General features: G+C 43.4%; 1 protein-coding gene across 3 annotated transcripts in view; it reads right to left on the bottom strand.

Annotated features, from left to right (window-relative positions):
* GLT8D2 (glycosyltransferase 8 domain containing 2) overlaps positions 1–20054 on the bottom strand; it is a 46810-nt gene that overhangs the window by 16206 nt on the left and 10550 nt on the right. For all 3 annotated transcript variants that reach the window (XM_040491046.1, XM_040491048.1, XM_040491047.1), the window contains 2 exons: positions 11293–11339; positions 8067–8159 (listed from right to left, as the gene is read on the bottom strand). In XM_040491046.1, coding sequence (XP_040346980.1) covers positions 8067–8159; positions 11293–11311 — 112 coding nt within the window. In that variant the 5' untranslated portion in view covers positions 11312–11339. The remainder of the gene's footprint in view (positions 1–8066; positions 8160–11292; positions 11340–20054) is intronic.

The raw sequence follows: 20054 nt of genomic DNA, 5'->3' as shown, positions 1-20054 counted from the left end.
TTGAAAGCAACGTGCTACCCTCCCCTTCCCCTGGCCCCATTCCCATTGGCTGGAATGTAGATATGATGACAGAAGTTAGGGCAGCCATCTTGGACCACTACTTGGAAGCTACCTGTGGAGGACACCAAAACCCTAACACAGAAGGAACCTTGATCTGGATGACCGTGGAAATGGCACATCATTGTGTGGAATGGCACACATTCATTCACTTGAGAGAGAAAATGAACTTCTATTTTGCTTCAGTCACTATGATTTTGGGGCTCTTTTACAGAAGCCAATCGGACACACATACACACAGTTGAAAAATATGTGAAGAACTGGAAAGTCTCATTTGATCCGACAGTTCTCAACTCCTTCCTAAATTGGGATGTTTTCCTGCAATGCTGCTGTAAAAGCTACTGCTTGTGATCTTCCTTCTCCTCTCTGCCCTCTAGTCAAGTCTCTCAAAAGTCGACAGCAAGAGAAAGGTGGTAAATGAAAGAGCATGACTAATGCACAAGATGAATAATTGATTGTTCTTTTGAGCTGTGGCTGTGATGTAAAATACCAGTGTCGTAACATCTTATTTTGGTATTGCAATACAATTTTCCGGTATGAAAGATAATAATAATCAGTATGAAGAGTGGCCACTCTCAGATGCCCTTCTGGTTTTTACTTAAAGCTCTCTTGACAGATAAGTACCACTCAGACGCGGGGCAGTTCTAGCTGATATTTAATGCAACACATATATGAACTAACCACCAGGTACTGTGCTTTATGTAGCTTAAGAAACATTGAAGGGCCTCTCCCTTCTCCTACCTCTCTTCCCCAGGCTGGCCACCACGTCTGAAATGTCCACCACGAGAATAATTCTGTTTTCACAGTATACTTACTGGCACAAGAGAATGCTCATAATACAACATTAAGGGGGAAAAGAATACAAAATTTCTCTCTAGTATTTGATACACAAAATCACCACTGGATCCCAATGGGATATACACATACATACATATTTTCAAATGGATCTACATCTGTTTATGGAATTATGAGTGATTTCAATTTCCTTATTTGCATTTCTTATATTTTCCAAATTCTCTAAAGCAACCATGGATACTTTTTTTTTTTTTTAATGTTTGTTTATTTTTGAGAGAGAGAGAGAGCACAAGCAGGGGAGGGGCAGAGAGAGACAGGGAGACACAGATCTGAAGCAGGCTCCAGGCTCTGAGCTGTCAGCACAGAGCCAGCTGCAGGGTTCGAACCCACAAACTATGAGATCATGACCTGAGCTGAAGTCGGACCCTTAACCGACTGAGCCACCCAGGTGCCCCAACCATGGCTACTTTTATAAACAAAAAGGAAAATATTTCTTAAGGGATTATTCCTTTTGGACTCAACTGTCATTTTGGGGAGGTTCCCTAATCATGCGGTATGTTGCCTGCAGGCAGTGAAGTGAACTGCCCCAAATGCAAATTTGACTCTATTTCTTCACTGCTCACCATTCTCCAGTGGCTCCTGTAAGGTAGAGCCACCTTCCCTTGCCTGGCACACAGGTGCCTCATGATCCAGCCCCTACTCACTTCCTTAGCCCCGACTCCTTCTACTCCAGCGATACCAAAATACTGAACACTGCACCGGGTGGTCCCTTTGCTCAGTGCCTTTGCACATAGTGTTCCAGATGCCCAGAATGCTCTTTCCGTCCTTTCCTGCATGGCTAACTTTTACCCATTCATTCCAAATGCAGTGTAGACATCAGAACCTCTGGGAAGACTTTAACAGCTCCTTACACGGCGCTCACTTTGTCCGTGTTTGTGGGTGGACTGACCAGCTGCATTGCAATTTATGTGGTTGCATGCTTTATCTTTCTCTCCTATGAGGGCCGAGACAGTATCTCGTTCATCTCTGTCTATTCATTTGCGGCTAGCACAGTGCCTGCAACATAGTAGATTCTCAATACATTTTGGAGGGAGGGATGAATGGATGGGTGAATTTTTTAAATACCTCTATTTGAACATTTGCCACACTGCACAGAAAGAATCTATTCATGTGTCTGTCTCCTTCACTAGACTGTGAACTCATTATATTTCCCTAGTCTGGCACCTGGAGGCACTTAATAAAAGTTTGCTGGACTGAACTGAACTGATGTGTCGATCGTACAGAACAGGGCCCTGGAGGAATGATTCCCCGACTACTCCTAGGGGCAAAGAGAGAGAGAAGGGCTGAAAAGCTGGGGGCAGAACCAGGCTCTCAGGAAATAGGCAGAATGAGGGAGGAGGAAGGTGTCCCCATGAAAGAGGGCCACCCAAGAGATCAAACAGCAAGTCTGCAGACACGTCACACTGCCACGCTTCTTAGGAGACTCTGCCGGTCAGAGGAGCTGGGAAGCGAACCAGAGCCAGAAACACCGCTCTTTGCCAAGAAGTCTTCCCTGGACAGAGTATGGATGAAAACACACTGGAGAAAGACTGGGAAAGATTTATCCACTGTGAAGTCTACACCAATGTGGCACCCTTGCAGCTTCTCTGGGAATCACCCACTGTGCCAATTGGTACCTATGCCAACTCACCCAAAGGTCTGGCTATGTGAAATTGCTTGGTGCCCATACGATCTCTAGAAAACATCATGTTGATGGTGGTATGGAGTGAAAATGTATTATGTTGCATTAGTCCATTCCCACAAGCAGCTCTTACCAGACCATGCCCATTTCTAGAAAAAGTGAAATGTCTGCTCTCCCCGTGCCAAATCTCTGAATCCCATTTCAAATTAGGATTGGTTTTAGCCAAGCATATAAACTTGCCTCACCTCAAATGGGCCAGGAGTGAATCACCAGCTAATCACACAAAAATTATCAGGAGATTAGATTGAATGTCATTATCAGAATACACAAGGGGCTCCTGGGTGGCTCAGTCCATTAAGCGTCTGACTTCGGCACAGGTCATGATCTCACATCTCGTGAATTCGGGCCCGCATCCGGCTCTGTGCTGATGGCTCAGAGCCTGGAGCCTGCTTCAGATTTGGTGTCTCCCTCTCTCTCTGCCCCTCCCAAATTCATGTTCTGTCTTTCAAAAATGAATAAACTAAAAAAATTAACTAAAAAAATTATAATTTAAAAAATAAATGTAAAAGAAAAATGGGGGGGGGGGTGCAAAGTCAGTTGGTTAAGCCTCCAACTTCAGCTCAGGTCACGATCCCAGGGTTTGTGAGTTTGGGCCCCGCGTCGGGCTCTGTGCTGACAGCTCAGAGCCTGGAGCCTGCTTTGGATTCTGTGTCTCCCTCTCTCTCTGCCCCTCCCCCACTTGTGCTCTGTCTCGCAAAAATAAATAAATGTAAGGAAAAAAAAAATACACAAAATGGCACCATGCCTTTCTTCAGCAAATGATTTCACAGGGTTTCTGGACATTACCTTATAACACCAATTCTTTGAATTACTATTTTTGAAAATATAAAAATTAATATGGAATAGGCAAAGCACCAAGGATTTTTCGGGGCAGTGAAACTGCTCTGTATTCCATAATGGTAGGTTAATGTCCTTATACATTTCTCACAACCCAAGGACAACATCAAGAGTGAACCCTAATGTAAACTGTCGACATTGGGTGATAATGTGTCCATGTAGGTTCAACAGTTGTAACTAATGTACCATCTGGTGGGGGATGTTAACAGGGGGGGGGAAGCTGTGTACCTTCCACTCAATTTTGCTATGAACCTAAAACTGCTCTAAAAAAACAGTCTATTAAAAATATTGATATGCGGGGGCGCCTGGGTGGCTCAGTCAGTTAAGCAGCCGACTTCGGCTCAGGTCATGATCTTGCGGTCCGTGAGTTCGAGCCCCACGTCGGGCTCTGTGCTGAGAGCTCAGAGCCTGGAGCCTGTTTCAGATTCTGTGTCTCCTTCTCTCTGACCCTCCCCCGTTCATGCTCTGTCTCTCTCTGTCTCAAAAATAAATAAACATTAAAAAAATTAAAAAAAAAAATTGATATGCATTTCTTGAAAAAATTCCAGCCCCAAATTCCAGTAAGTCATGGTGATTTTCTGCAGACCTCTCTACCCCCATTCCAAAGGTAGATCTCTGTCACCCATGCGGTGTGCGCCTCTCAAATCCTTCTTTGTGTTGTCCCAAAAGGAAATATATCACCTACACGTGTTATTTTAAAATCAAAATGAAATCATACTTTTCCTGGTTTTCTACAACTTGCTTTTTCCACTTAACATATCACGGACGTCTTTCCATCTCAACATTATACTCTTTTGAATGTTATTTCATAACACTGATTCTTTTCAACATTGAATGGGTTAAAGATGTGATAGTGAACCCATTGATGTGTTCCAAATGCTTTGTTTATCAGTATATGGTTGATTAATAGGCCAGGATGTGCATTTCCTTACACTTGTTTTAACAGCTGCTATGAAAGCTACTTGTTTCTCTCTGTGGAGAGAAGAAATGTGTTGGTTTATGGGCAGGGAGCGAAGCGTGAGGACTCAAGAACTTGAAGTTCAGGCAACTTTTGACTTCGTAGGGCTTCCTTTCTCTATTGAGGCATAATTTAGCTATCGTTAGGACTGAATTGTGTAAATCTGTATGTGGAAGCACTAAACTCCAGTACCTTGGGATGTGACTGCATTTGAGGACAGAGCCTATAAGGAGCAATTAAGTGAAACTGAGGCCATTAGGGTGGGGCCTTAATACACTATGACTGGTGTCCTTATAAGAAGAGGCAGAGACGCCAGAGATGGGAACACACAGAAAAAGTCATCTGAGGACGGGAGGAGAAGGCAGCTGACTGTGAGCCTTGAAGAGAAGCCTTGGAAGAAACCAACACTGCCAGAGCCTGGATCCTGGACCTCCAGCCTCCAGATCTGTGAGAAATCAAACTTCTTTTCTTTCTTTTTTTTTTTTAATTTTTTTTTAACGTTTATTTATTTTTGAGACAGAGAGAGACAGAGCATGAACGGGGGAGGGTCAGAGAGAGAGGGAGACACAGAATCGGAAACAGGCTCCAGGCTCTGAGCTGTCAGCACAGAGCCCGACGCGGGGCTCGAACCCACGGACGGCGAGATCGTGACCTGAGCCGAAGTCGGCCGCTTCACCGACTGAGCCACGCAGGCGCCCCTCAAACTTCTTTTCTGTAAGCCATCTGGTCTGGGGTATTTTCTTTTTTTATATTTTAAAAAAGTTTTTTCCAACGTTTATTCATTTTTGAGAGACAGAGAGAGACAGTGTGAGCAGGGGAGGGGCAGAAAGAAAGGGAGACACAGAATCCAAAGCAGGCTCCAGGCTCTGAGCTGTCAGCACAGAGCCTGATTCAGGGCTTGAACCCATGAACCGTGAGATGATGACCTGAGCAGAAGTCGGAAGCTTAACCAACTGAGCCACCCAGGCACCCCATAGTCTGTGGTATTTTCTTAAGGCAGCCCAGGCTGACTAATACAGATTTCTTAAAATTTGCAAATATTGGGAAGTTCTTAAAATTTCCTGTTTTAGGTATACAGTTCCATGATTTTTAGTAAATTGATAGAGTTGCACAACCATTACCACAATGTCACTTTGGACCATTTCCAGGGGTGCCTGGCTGGCTCAGTTGGTGGGGTGTCCAACTGTTGATTTTGGCTCAGGTCATGATCCCAGGATTGTGGGACTGAGCCCAGAGTCGGGCTCCGTGCTGGATGTGGAGGCTGCTTGGGATTCTCTCTCTCTCTCTCTCTCTCTCTCTCTCTCTCTCTCTCTCTCTTTCTCTCTCCCTCTCTCTCTCTCTCTCTCTCTCCCCTGCTTGCACTCTCTCTCTCTCTCTCTCTCTCTCTCTCTCTCTCAAATAAAAAAAAAAATGTTCATTTCCCTGAAAAGTTTCCTTAAGCTGGGTTATAGTCAATCCACTCCGGCTCTTAGCCCCTGGCAACCACTGATCTCTTTTCTGTTTCTATAGATTTACCTTTTCTAGAAACTTCTCTAAATGGAGTCATATAATATGTGGGCTTTCAGGTCTGACTTCTTTAATTTAGCATAATCTTTGAGAGTTTTATCCACATCCAACTTCTGGAGCAGGCATTAGTAGTTTGTTGCTTCTTATTGTTGAAAAGCACTCCATTGTGTGGATATACTACATTTTATCTAATCTCTGATTGATTTACATGTGGATTGTTTCCAATGGGGCTACAAAGAATGATGCCCTGGGCAAATCTGTATGCACATCTTTATGTGGAAATCATTCTCTTTCCGGATGCTCCTTATGTTTATTTAAACCAGATTTTATGTGTTTTTAACTGTTTTTCTTTTTAGCATATTTATTTGTTTTTGAGAGGGGAAGAAGGGCAGAGAGAGAGAGAGAGAGAGAGAGAGAGAGAGAGAGAGAGAATCCCAAGCAGGCTCCACACTATCAGCACAGAGCTTGACCAGGGCTCTATCCTGTGAACTGTGAGATCACGACCCAAGCAGAAATCAAGAATCAAATGCTTAACGGACTGAGCCACCCAGGCTCCCCTTAACTGTTCTTCTTAAATGAATTTTTAAATTAAAATAAGTCAGCTTTGTGAGAGTAGGACATTGTTTTTCTCACTGTTGTGGGTCCAGTGCCTAAAGCCTCCTTTTTAAAAAAAAAAAAAAAAAGTATGAAATGAATGTATATAATGCACCAAAATATTAACTATATTTGTCTTTGGCTGATATAGCTACAGGTAATATCTTTCTCTTCTGTATTTTCCATAAATGTATTTGCGAGACTATATAAAACTACAGTTATTTAAAATTATTTAAAAATAGGGGTGCCTGGATGTTTCAGTCAAAGGTTTGTGCAACTCTTGATCTCAGGGTTGCAAGTTGGAGCCACACATTGGGGGTAGAGTTTACTTAAAAATGAAATCTTTATAAATAAAGAAACCATTTAAAAATATAATACACAGACTACAGTACTTCTTAATTTCTGTGAAGGATGACTCTGTGTGTTTAGAGGTTGTGAAGGTGTCATCTCAAGCAACCCACCCCTCAGGAGGGGAATCGGGGTCCTGAGCACAGCTGGAAGAGGACATAGGGTCAATGCAGGATCTTTTCTCAGCTGCGGGTTCTGAGGCTATTGGTGCCGCAGTGGGAATGAACCAGTGGGGAGAAGGGACAGAAGGTGATGTGCATAAGCAGCATTATTGGGAGCCTCCAAGGACAGACACAGAGCCAGTCACCCGAAGCGTGGTCTGAGAACCAAGCGTCATCATCAACTGGGAGCGTATCACAAGCGCGTGCAATCCTCAGGCCCCACCCCAAATCTACTGACTCAAAATTTCTCGGGATGGGTCCAAGTATCGTGTTTTAACAAACCCTAACTGTGATTCTTATATGTTGTGAAGTTTGAGTAGCACCGATCACTGTAGAACATCATTGAAAAGTTGGCCTTGGGTGGATATTCTCACCAGCAGGTCCTTGGGAGCTAACCAGATGGTTGCCTGTCTCTGAACCAGCTACTGAGAGGAAGCAAAGGAACACATTTTTTTTTTTAATTTTTTTTCAACGTTTATTTATTTTTGGGACACAGCATGAATGGGGGAGGGGCAGAGAGAGAGGGAGACACAGAATCGGAAACAGGCTCCAGGCTCTGAGCCATCAGCCCAGAGCCTGACGCGGGGCTCGAACTCATGGACCGCGAGATCGTGACCTGGCTGAAGTCGGACGCTTAACCGACTGCGCCACCCAGGCGCCCCCAAAGGAACGCATTTAAATCACATTCCCAGGCATCCCATCTTGATGGGTTATATGCTTATTTACCTGCTCCATTTTTTTTTTAATTATTGTAGTAAAAAACACTTAAGATTTATCATCTTAAGCATTTTTTAAACGCACAGTTGGTGTATTAAATACATTCACATTGTCGTACTACTGTCACCACGGCCCCATCCCCATAATTCTTGTCAAACTTACAAAACTTTTACAAACTCACACAACTGCAGCTTCTACCCGTTAAACAAGAACTCCGCATCCCCGCGCCCCCGGCCCCTGGCAACCATCATCATACTTTCTGTCTGGGTGACTGTGACTATCAAAGTCCCTCATACAAGAGGAATCGCACAGTACTTGTCTTTTGGGGCCCAGCTTGTTTCACTCAGCATACCTGTTTCGTTCCTGAGCACAGTCCCCTTATGAACTTTCTTATACAGAATTCCACAGAGGGTCACAATCAGAAGGAACAGCAACACCTGATTGACTGAAATAAAAACAGAAACACATTCAGGTGTAACCTCTCAAGCTGAAATTGCGGGAAAGTTTAGAATGGTCATATGAGCAGATGCCTTCCCTAACCAACATCCCAGCGGTGGTCTGGGACCTTTCTTTCAGCAGATGGCATGCGGAATAAAGGGTTAACCTGGGATGCTGTTGCAGCTCAAGGGTACAGAGACGTAGCTTAAGGAGGATGGGGGGCTACTCCCAGGCAGCCTGGTGGCAGAGGCTACGACCTTAATGCCGACATGAGGCTGCCTCTGGAGCCAATTTCCACGCATGAACATTTGGTTTCAATGAACAGCCAACATTTATATAAAGCTTACGATGAGCCAGTACTTATTACGAGTACGTGTTCTCAGTTCACTCGAACACTGGTCAAGGATGACATACAACAAATTCTTGCCCTGAGTAAGAGGACGGAAGGTCCAAATATCTCTTCCAGTTCTAAGCATCCGGGACCATCTGTTCCACTTACCCTTGGCAACGACTGAGAAATAGAGTGATAAAGGACAGTGCTTTCCTAAGTACGGAGCACATACCACTGATTGTACATGAGATGGTTTAGGAGGTTTGTGACCATGGCATTAAGTAACATTAAGTCACAGCATGAGAAGTTAGTTTTAATTTCACGTGCAGGCAGGTAACAAAAGCTACCCAGAAGTGAGTAACATTGTTCTAATCATACATATTTGTATAATCGTCTTCTTTTTAAGATAGGAGATAGCTTATTCTATTAGCAATAAGGATATGCACTTTCTTTTTTTACAATTTTTAATGTTTTTGTTTATTTTTGAGAAAGAGAGACACAGTACTAGTAGGGGAGGGGCAGAGAGAGAGAGAGACACAGAGTCCAAAGCAGGCTCCAGGCTCTGAGCTGTCAGCACAGAGCCTGACATGGGGCTCGAACTTGCAAACCATGAGATTATGACCTAAGCCAAAGTTGGATGCTTAACCCACTGAGCCACCCAGACACCCCAGGATATACACTTTCTATTATAAAGTACACATAAATTTTAAATGAGTCAATTTAAGGAAACAGTTAAGTCATGCGTAGGACAGAAGAAACACAGATGATGAAAAATTGAGAAGGTGGTGCATTGCTGTACATAGAGCACAATCACCTGAAGTTTGGAAAATGTTGGTAGGAGAGGAAAGGGCCAGGATTTCAAGTCAGGCTCAAATCTTGTTTCTGCCACCTCTTAGCTGTGTGGCCTTAGACAGCTTACTGAATCTCTCTGAGCCTCAGTTTGCTCATCTGTTCAATGAGGATTGTAATTGTAGTAATAATCATTGTCTCACATGCGGGTTTTGAGAGTTAACAAAGGCAATGTAGGCCTAATAAAGACTTTATAATTGTTATGTATTATCATTTACTATTTTTTAAGTTTATTTATTTTTGAGAGAGAGAGAAAGCACAAGTGAGGGAGGGCAGAGAGAGAGAGGGAGAGAGAGAATCCCAAGCAGGCTCCGTACTGTCAGCACAGAGCCCAATGAGGGGCTTGAACTCATGAACCATGAGATCGTGACCTAACCCCAAATCAAGAGTCGGACACTTAACGGACTGAGCCACCCAGGCACCCCTATCATTTACTGCTTTTACGCATCGAGATATTTACATTTATTGTCCTCATACTGATCTCTTTTCTGGCCCCTGGGCCTTTGTCTTCCCTCTTGTAGAAGGAAGGAGTTAGTCTTCACAGAGGTCTTCCAGAGCTACATTCTGAGGCCCAATGATTCTACTGTGCTTACATCCAGCTTCTCTCTGCCTTTCTGGACTGTGAGATTCAGCCAGAGAAACTAAATACGAGACTCAGTTTAAAACAAAACTATAGAGAAATAGCAGATAAGGAAGAAAGTCCTACAGTTTATCAATACGTGTGATAAATATTCATCTGCCACGGCCAGTTGGGGAGGCAACTCAAAGTCTTCTATCACCTGACTCTTTTCTTAGTATATGTATGCCCTATGCAATATTTTGCATATACTTAGACCAAAATATTATTCACAGTTGATCTGAACTTCAAATCTAACTGCATATCTTGTCTTTTCATCTGCTTGTTCAAGCAGCTCTACCCTGAGGCTGACTGTCACACAATTAGGTTACTATGCTTCATCCCAGGTTCACAAACTACTAGATCTAAAATCAAGGGCAAATTCAGGTTTTGATGGAGTCTGAAGATTATATAATTTAAGGTGACTCTTAAGAATAGGAACACAAGGGGCACCTGGCTAGCTCAGTCAGGGGAACATGAACTCTTGATGTAGGGGTTGTGAGTTTGGGCCCCATGTTAGGTGTAGAGGTTACTTACATGAATCAATCAATCGATATTAAGAATAGGAACACAGGGGCGCCTGGGTGGCGCAGTCGGTTAAGCGTCCGACTTCAGCCAGGTCACGATCTCGCGGTCCGGGAGTTCGAGCCCCGCGTCAGGCTCTGGGCTGATGGCTCAGAGCCTGGAGCCTGTTTCCGATTCTGTGTCTCCCTCTCTCTCTGCCCCTCCCCCGTTCATGCTCTGTCTCTCTCTGTCCCAAAAATAAGTAAACGTTGAAAAAAAAATTAAAAAAAAAATAAGAATAGGAACACAAAATTACAAGTGCTAAAATTAGATAGGAACATGAATATTTATTTAAAGTAAGAAAATAAATTCTATTTGTTAAGTTTCATAGAAATGTTTGCCCCTTCTCATGATGAATCCACCTGTGGACAAAATACTTAACAACTTTCCACAGGAATCATCCTGAATGATGATGCCAAGAACTCTGCCTGTGGGAAAACCATCCGTGAAAACAAAGATCTCAAAAATAAGACAGTTCAAGACTCAGCATCAAAACAGTCCTTTAAGCAGCACCTCGGTGGCTCAGTCAGTTAGCCGTCCGACTTTGGCTCAGGTCATGATCTCACAGTTCATGGGTTTGAGCCCGGCGTCAGGCTCTGTGCTGACAGCTCAGAGCCTGGAGCCTGCTTTGGATTCTGTGTCTCCCTCTCTCTCTGCCCCTCCCCTTCTCGCGCTCTGTCTTTATCTCTCAAAAATAAATAAACATTAAAAAATAAAAAAAAAACAGTCCTTTAAAATATCTATTTTTAATAATCATGATTGTCAAAAGTGTGATCTTACTTTTTCGTAACAAAGCCATGTGTGTTCACGCAGACGAAAGCTGTGACCTGTGGATTAAAGAATAAAACTTTTTGTAAAACAGAATCAACCCCAAAGTCATCATACAATTACTAAGGATCGTGTCTTTGAGAATCTGATATGTGGCAAATTGTGCAATCATTCCTTACTGTTCTGAATCTAGAACTTTGGAAAAAAGTATCTCTTAGATGTATAGGTCAGCCCTTCAAATTAATTTCTCTGGCTGTACGAACAGTCCAAAGGGCCCCCAGTAGATAATCTTGCATATTTTCAGCTATCATAATTTCATTCCTTTGATAAGGAAATTTTCACATCTTCAGGGATCCCTTGTAGAAACAGAACTATACCTTACATTAAATTCAATCATGCATTCCATGAGTATTTATTGAGATCCTACTAATAGCCCAGCACTGTGCTATGTACTGAGGATGTACCAATGAACAAATCAGTCCCAGTCCCTACCATCATGGGGCTTTAAATCCTGTGGGGAAAACAGATACTAAAATGTAACAAATAGATTATGGTAAGAGGTATGAAGGAAACAATAGAAGTTCTGGGACACAGATCAGTAGAGGTGAGGAGTGTATCAGGAAGAGAAATCAAGAAAAGCCTCCTTGAGAAGATGCTCTTCCAAGAAGAGCAGGAGCCCATGGATAGAAGGCAGAAGGAAAGAGCAAAGTGCAAAGGAAAGGAAACAGCAGGTGTGAAGGCCCTGTGGCTAAAAAGAGCTCTGGGTAGTCTAAGTACTGCGAGAAGTTCAGTATGGCTGGAACATAGTGGACGAAACAAGAGACTGGCCAGACGAGGCTGGAGACAAACCGTGTTGTCTATAAAGGAGTTTGGATTTTATTTCATATGCGTGTAGTTCCCTCTATCAGCTTTTGTTTTCACTAAAGTCCCAAAGCAATATTTTCAAACATCTCCACAGATATTCTGATGGTAAAGGAGAGTGGAACTCAAAGTCAGCCATAAGGAGCTCCAAAATATTTACACATTTCTCGAGTTACCTTCAGATTTGTGTAAACTGCCCAAGAACGAAGGGAAAATAATGGCTCCTTTCATTGCTAGCAGAGGTCCCCTCAGGGAGAAAAGTCTTTGTTATTATGAAGTCAGAGACTTCCGTGCACGGATGGGGTGGGCAGGGGTGAGAGCGGGAACATGTGAAATGAGTCTGAGTGAATGATCAACTGGAATCCCGGGGTTGGCAGCAGCCCAAGATGCTTACGTGAGAAGGAGAAAGATCCCATAGCAGAGGCTGCCCCTTGCTCACCAGAACATCTGGCCTTGGGGCAGATGCCCCCCCAGGACTTTTCAAGAATTGAGATGCCCAATATTCAGTCCGTAGTCTTCCGTCATGCTCTGCATCTCCTGATCCCCACCCTGTCGCCACTCTGCTTTCCCCCCTGGGTCTAAACACATGTATCAATGTGTTCGGGGTAAATCAAGGAAAGGGGGCCGTGTTCCCCATGCCGGACGTGGAGAAGTGGGGAGAGACGCAACTGAGATGAAGTTCTGTGGGGACCCTGAACGTAGGAGAATGTAAGCTGTCAGGAAGTCATGAGGATTTTGGAGGGGATATTGGATGAGGGGAAGGTCAGTCCATTTTACTTGAATCTCCAAATCTATGGCTCCTGGGAAATCTTAACTTTTAAAAAAAATTTCCTTTGTTTAAATGTTTATTTTTGAGAGAGAGAGAGAGTGTGTGTGTGTGAGCAGGGGAAGGGCAGAGAAAGAGGGAGACACAGAATCTGAAGCAGGCTCCAGGCCCCGAGCTGTCAGCACAGAGCCTCACGTAGGGCTTGAACTCACAAACCATGAGATCATGACCTGAGTGGAAGTTAGACGCTTAACCGACTGAGCCACTCAGGCACCCCTTAACTATTTGTGACACACAAGTCTCAAAACTTTGCTAAGCCTACAGACCTCTGTCTAGAATAATGTTTTTTTTTTTTTTTTTCAAACGTTTATTTATTTTTGGGACAGAGAGAGACAGAGCATGAACGGGGGAGGGGCAGAGAGAGAGGGAGACACAGAATCGGAAACAGGCTCCAGGCTCTGAGCCATCAGCCCAGAGCCTGACGCGGGGCTCGAACTCCCGGACCGCGAGATCGTGACCTGGCTGAAGTCGGACGCTTAACTGACTGCACCACCCAGGCGCCCCAAGAATAATGTTTTTTAAAGCTTAAAAAATATATTGTTTTACAAAGAAAACCAATTACAAAATTTTAAAGAAAAGGAAGCCATCAGAACATCGGTGGGAGGGGGGAACCCAAACTTGTGACATAATAAAGTAGCAAGTGTTAGCAAGTGCAAAGGTGCTGTCAGTTGAGGTGATGGCGAGCTTTAAAAAAGTGTGAGGTATCTGTAACCAGTATAATATAATATAAAAACATCTGGGGGGCGCCTGGGGGGCTCAGTTGGTTAAGCATCCTACTTTGGCTCAGGTCACGATCTCGCGGTTCGTGAGTTCGAGCCCCACGTCGGGCTCTGTGCTGACAGCTCAGAGCCTGGAGCCTGCTTCAGATTCTGTGTCTCCCTCTGTCTCTGCCCCTCCCCCACTCGCACGCGCGCGCGCTCTCTCTCTCTCTCGCTCTCTCTCTCTTTCTCACAAGTAGGCAAACATTTTAAAAACAAACAAACAAAAAACACATCTGATTTCTGCAGGCGATGATGGTGCAGGTCCTGAGATAACTTCTGTGATTTGTCGCCTACATTGACAATTGAAGGAAATGCTCACTTCCACTCAGTGGTGAGTGAAAATAAAGTTATGATTTTTCTCTCATCTAAGTACATGAAATCATTTGAAATGTATCCATGGACACCGTGAGGATCTGTGCACCCCAGGTTGAAGGTTAGACCCCTGGGCGAGGTAGACTCAGCTGACATCTGGGTTAAGATGACATTTGTGCTGTTTTATCACCTAGAAAAACTGCTGCCCTGGGCACATGTGCCTGGTTTGTCCTGAGGCTTTTCATTCGCCCTGGTTCCCGACATGATGTTCCAGGTGACAGGCAGGGTGAGAACCCGGTCCCAGGCAAACATCAGAGAGGCGAGGCTGATGTGCAGGGACAGAGGAGTATGCATGGAAAAGCCCTGGGAGGAAGGCTGGAGGGATGCCAGAGACAGATTTGGGATAAGATTTCCTATCTTGCATTGCCATACACTGTTAAGGGTCATTAAAATGCCCATCCGGGCAATGTCATATAGGCCAATGTTGAAATGTCCTCTGCCTCTATATTGAAGATTACAGAAACTAAAGGAGGGGCCAGGATACAAAACGGAGGGGGACTTTCACTTGATAGTCTTTCAAGGCTTATACTGCCCGTATTTAATAACCAACATGGCCCTCGGCACCGAACAATTAAAATGGGCCCCAACTGTAAAAGCTGGAGCAGACCCAACTGATATGTTCTAATAAACAGGAGACTTGGCACCTATAGAATGTTGAATCATGTGCATGGATTATCTGTTCAAACAAATAGTTAAGTACAGGAGATTCTAAGAGTGTGTGTGTATGTGCACTCACACACATACACACACACACAAAGATGCTACCAGTCCAACTTTTTACACAGAGCACTTGCCTTTGCATGAGACAAATTCTGGGAAAATTCTAAGAGGCCTATCAACCAGACGTATTCCAGGAAAAACATCTTTTTTCTTTTTTTTAACGTTTATTCATCTTTGAGAGACAGAGACAGAGCATGAGCAGGGGATGGACAGAGAGAGGGGGAAGGCACAGAATCCAAAGCAGGCTCCAGGCTCCGAGCTGTCAGCACAGAGTCTGACGCGGGGATCGAACTCATGAACAGCGAGATCGTGACCTAAACCAAAGTCAGATGCTCAACCGACTAAGCCAACTAGGTGCCCCAAGGAACACCTTTTAACAGAAGAAGCCAACTGCTTCTTCAGAGAATGAGTTTTAACACATGCATAAATTCTTATACTAATCACAACAAATGAAATAGAGAACGATTTCAACACCTCCAAAGAATTCTCTTGTGCTATCCTTTTGTAGGTAGACCCTTCCCAACACCTAGCTCCTGGCAATCACCAATCTGCTCTCTTTCCCTATGGTTTTGCCATTTCCAGAATGCCATATAAATGGGGTCATACAGGGTAGCTCAGTCAGTTAAGCGTCTGACTTAATTTTGGCTCAGGTCATGATCTCATGGTTTGTGAGTTCGAGCTCCACGTGAGGCTCCACACTGATGGTGTGGAACCTGCTTAGAATTCTCTGTATTCCCCTTTCTCTCTCTCAACAATAAATAAAATTTTTTAAAAAAGGATCATACAGTACACGACCTTTTGTGACTCTCTTCCTTCACTTAGCATGATATATTTGGGATTCATACTTGTTGTTGAGTGTATCAATAGCTTTCTCCTTTTTATTGTTGAGTAGTATTCCATTGTATGGATGTACCACAGTCTATCCATTCACCCACAGAAGGACATTGGAGTTATTTCCAGTGTTTTGTTATCGTGAATAAAGCTTTTGTAAACTATTATTTATAGGTTTCTCTGTGATTTTAAATTTTCACTTCTCAATGGTAAATACTTAGATTACTGGGTCATTGGGTAGATGTGTATTTAACTTTATAAGAAATTTCCTGTTTTCCTTAGTGGTTGGGTCATTCTGCATTCCCGCCAGCCATGTAAAAGAGTCTCAGTTGCTCTGCATTCTCGTCAGCACTTGGTGTTGTATTTTTTTTATTTTAGCTGCTCTAATAAGGCATATTTCACTATGGCTTTAATTTGCACGTCACTAACAATTACTCACGTTGAACATCTTTTTTTTTATTTTATTTTTTTAATTTTTTTTCAACGTTTTTATTTATTTATGGGACAGACAGAGACAGAGCATGAACGGGGGAGGGGCAGAGAGAGAGGGAGACACAGAATCGGAAACAGGCTCCAGGCTCCGAGCCATCAGCCCAGAGCCTGACGCGGGGCTCGAACTCACGGACCGCGAGATCGTGATCTGGCTGAAGTCGGACACTTAACCGACTGCGCCACCCAGGCGCCCCACGTTGAACATCTTTTTATGTGTTTATTTGCCATCTGTATATGTTTGTGATGGTTAATTTTATGTGTCAACATGACTGGGTCATGAAGTGCCCAGGTATTTGGTCGCATATTATTCTGGGTGTTCCTGTGAGAATGTTTTTGGATAAGATTAATATTATTTTTTTTAATGTTTACTCATTCTTGAGACAGAGAGGGAGAGAGAGAGAGAGAGTGCAAACAGAAAGAGAGACAGAGAGGGGAGGGACAGAGAGAGAAGACGACAGAGAATCTGAAGCTGGTCCTGCACTGATAGCAGAGAGCCCAATGCAGGGGCTCAAACTCACAAACGACAAGATCGTGACCTGAGTCAAAGCTGGATTCTTAACTGACCTGAGCCTATGGATGAGATTAATATTAAAGTGGTAGATTAAGTAAAGAAGATTGCCCTCTTTAATGCCAGTAGGCCTCATCTAACAAGTTAAGGCTCTGAATAGAACAAAAATGCTGATCTTGCCCTGAGTTAAGAGAGAAATTCTCCAGCCTGACTGCCTTTAAACTGGGACATTGGCTTTTTCCTACCTTCAGATTCAAACGGAAACACATGTTCTTTCTGGGTCTTGTGCCTGCCGCCATCAGACTGGAGCCACTTCACGGCTCCTCCTGCTTCTCAGTCTTCAGAAGGGGACTGGAGCAATACCACCGGCTGAGTCTCTAGTTTGCCACCTTACACTGCAGATCTTGGGTCTGTCGGTCACATAATCACATGGGCCAATTTCTTATAATAAATCTCTTCTACATACGTATACATCCTATTGCCTCTGTTTCCCTGAAGAACTCTGGCTAATACAATGGTGAAGTGTCTGCTTAAATCTTTTGCCTAATTTCTCTTTTTAAATTATTTATGTTTTCATTTATTTTTGAGAGACAGAGTATGCATGGGGGAGGGGCAGAGAGAGAGGGAGACACAGAATCTGAAGCAGGCTCCAGGCTCTGAGCTGTCAGCACAGACCCTGACGTGGAGCTTGAACTCATGAGCCGCGAGATCACGACCTGAGTCGAAGTCAGACACTTAACTGACTGTGAACCATCCAGGCGCTGCTTTTTGCCTAATTTCTGATTGGATCACCGCTTTTCTTACTTTTGAGTTTTGAGAGTTTTTTATATGTTCTGGGGATAAGTCATTGTTGGATATGTGATTTGAAAAATACTTTCCCCAGGACATGACTTGTCTTTTAATTTTCTTAACAGTGAAGTTTGCAGAGCAAAAGTTTTTAATTTCGATAATGTCAAATTCATCGATTTTTTTTCTTTTATGGATCATGCTTTTCATGTGATGTCTAAGAACTTTTGGCCTAATCCAAGGCCGTGATGAGTTTCCCTTGTGTTTCCTTCTGAGAGTTTTGTAGTTTTATATTTTACATCTACATTTTGAGTTAATTTTTGCATATGGCGTGAGTTGTGGGTTAATTTTTTTTTTCAACGTTTATTTATTTTTGGGACAGAGAGAGACAGAGCATGAACGGGGGAGGGGCAGAGAGAGAGGGAGACACAGAATCGGAAACAGGCTCCAGGCTCTGAGCCATCAGCCCAGAGCCTGACGCGGGGCTCGAACTCCCGGACCGCGAGATCGTGACCTGGCTGAAGTCGGACACTTAACCGACTGTGCCACCCAGGCGCCCCTAATTTTTTAGCATATAGAGATCCAGTTGTTCCGGGACCATTTGTTGGGAAGACAGTCCTTTCCACCGAACTAATTATTTTTGTTAAAATTCATTCCAATTTCAGAGTGTCCAAAAGGACACTTGAGATCTGCCAAGGCATTTGAATCTTGAGGTCTGTGTGTCCCAAAGAAAGGAGAGAGGGCTCAGCCAAAGGTTAGGATTCTCTCCTACGCTTCCTATAACGATTGTAGATCTGGACAGCTGTCAGTGGCTAAAAACTCAAACATTCCACAATGTTCTCAAAGTAGCACCCTGCTTACACAGAGGCAAAACAAGGGCTGAAACATCATGAAAAAGTGTCAAGTGAACATTTCCCCAAATTCAAATCTTATCTTTGCACAGTATTCTGGAGTATTTTGTGCTCTGAAATCCAAGGAAGCTAACACACCCTTTTCCTCAAAATGCATGTAACAACTTTGTTTCCTGGCTTTCGCGGTTCACAATTTATCTTTATGGTTATTACAGTACTTTCTATACTCATTAGAATAAGCAGTGGCATAAAGAGAAGCAGAGGATAAAAACATAGGCTTGATGAAGAAAATGAAGTTTAGCTGTTAGAATTTTAGCTTATAAAAATAGATTAGAATTTACTTATGTATTTATTTATATTTATTTTTCAAGTTTATTTTTGAGAGAGGGGGAGGGGCAGTGAGAGAGGGGTACAGAGGATCTGAAATGGGCTCTGTGCTGACAGCAGAGAGCCCGATGCAGGGCTCAAACTCACAAACCATGAGATCATGACCTGAGTGGAAGTCGGACGCTCACGCTCAACTGACTGAGCCACCCAGGCGCCCCTAGATCAGAATTTAGATTACAGTTAGATTATAAAATAATTTAGATTATTTTAAAAATTCAGTTCAGCTTAGAAATCTAAAATAAAATTATGTCACATTTATATCTTCATTCCCTTCTTTGTAGCATTTTGCCAATCACCCAGGAGCAGGCAACTGACTTCCTTTGTCTTAAAAAAAAAAAAAAAAAAAAAAGTTAATTTGCTATAAATAACAATTTGTGTTGAAAACCCAAAGTTTATTTTAAAATTAAGTTGAGCCTTCTTAATTACGGTTCTTCAAAGGAACTTCTGAACTTGACATTTGACTGGAGGCAGCAGTCAGCAAACGGAATAATAACCTTTAGAAACCAGCAACATGGACAGAGAGAGCCTACGGGAGGCAAGCAAGAAGGGGGGGGGGATGTCCAAGCACCCCAGGGTTCCCTCATGAATCAACAACAAGTGAGAACTTGTTGGCAGTGATCTTGGGAAACTCTTCAATAGGAATTTGGTTCAAGTCTTTAATTCGCTGTAAAGAACCAGCTATAACATCCTTTTTATTTTCCCAGGCTCTAGGCTGAACACCCAGGGTGCATGTGCACTGGCCCTTGTCCTCTTCCCCTCTTACGCCTGGGAAAGAATCGTGTCAAAGCAGCACATTACTTAGGATTCTTTGGATATTGATTTCAGGTACTTTTTATCCACTTATGATTTTACATGATATGCATTCAGCTAACTCTTTAAGATGATGTAAGCATAGAATGGACTTTGGCCACAGGCCCCCTCCTCCCCAGTCCATGAACAAAGGCCATCTGGTAGTAGGGGAGAGAGACTGAGGAGAAGGTCAAAAGGATCTGAACCTGAGCCCCTGATGCCAGCTCTTCCCTGGGCAACCCTGTTAGTCAAAACGATACATTTACTTTCTTGCAAACAAGAGTCCTTACAAATACATTCCCTGTGGCCAGAATCATGTGCACATATGGGGAGAGATTTGCAGGGGCCAGATGATAATAATAGCTACCGTTTATTGCAAGCTTAATTTGCACCCGAATCTGTGCTGACCATTTAGGTATACCATCTCCTTTAATTCTTACACATTTCAGGTGGATATATTGCTCTCTCCAGGTTTCAAATGAGGAAATTGTGACTCAGAGAGGTTCAGTAACTTGCTCAAAATCACACAGCTACTAAAGGGCAGAGCAGGGATTTGAAGTTAGGGCTCTCTGACTTCAGAGCCTATGCTC

The sequence above is a fragment of the Herpailurus yagouaroundi genome, unplaced genomic scaffold (genome assembly GCF_014898765.1).
Source record: "Herpailurus yagouaroundi ecotype Mexico unplaced genomic scaffold, PumYag 182, whole genome shotgun sequence".
Classification (NCBI taxonomy): Eukaryota; Metazoa; Chordata; class Mammalia; order Carnivora; family Felidae; genus Herpailurus; species Herpailurus yagouaroundi.
Note: the sequence above shows the minus strand (reverse complement) of the source record. Positions and strands in the feature narration are given on the sequence as shown.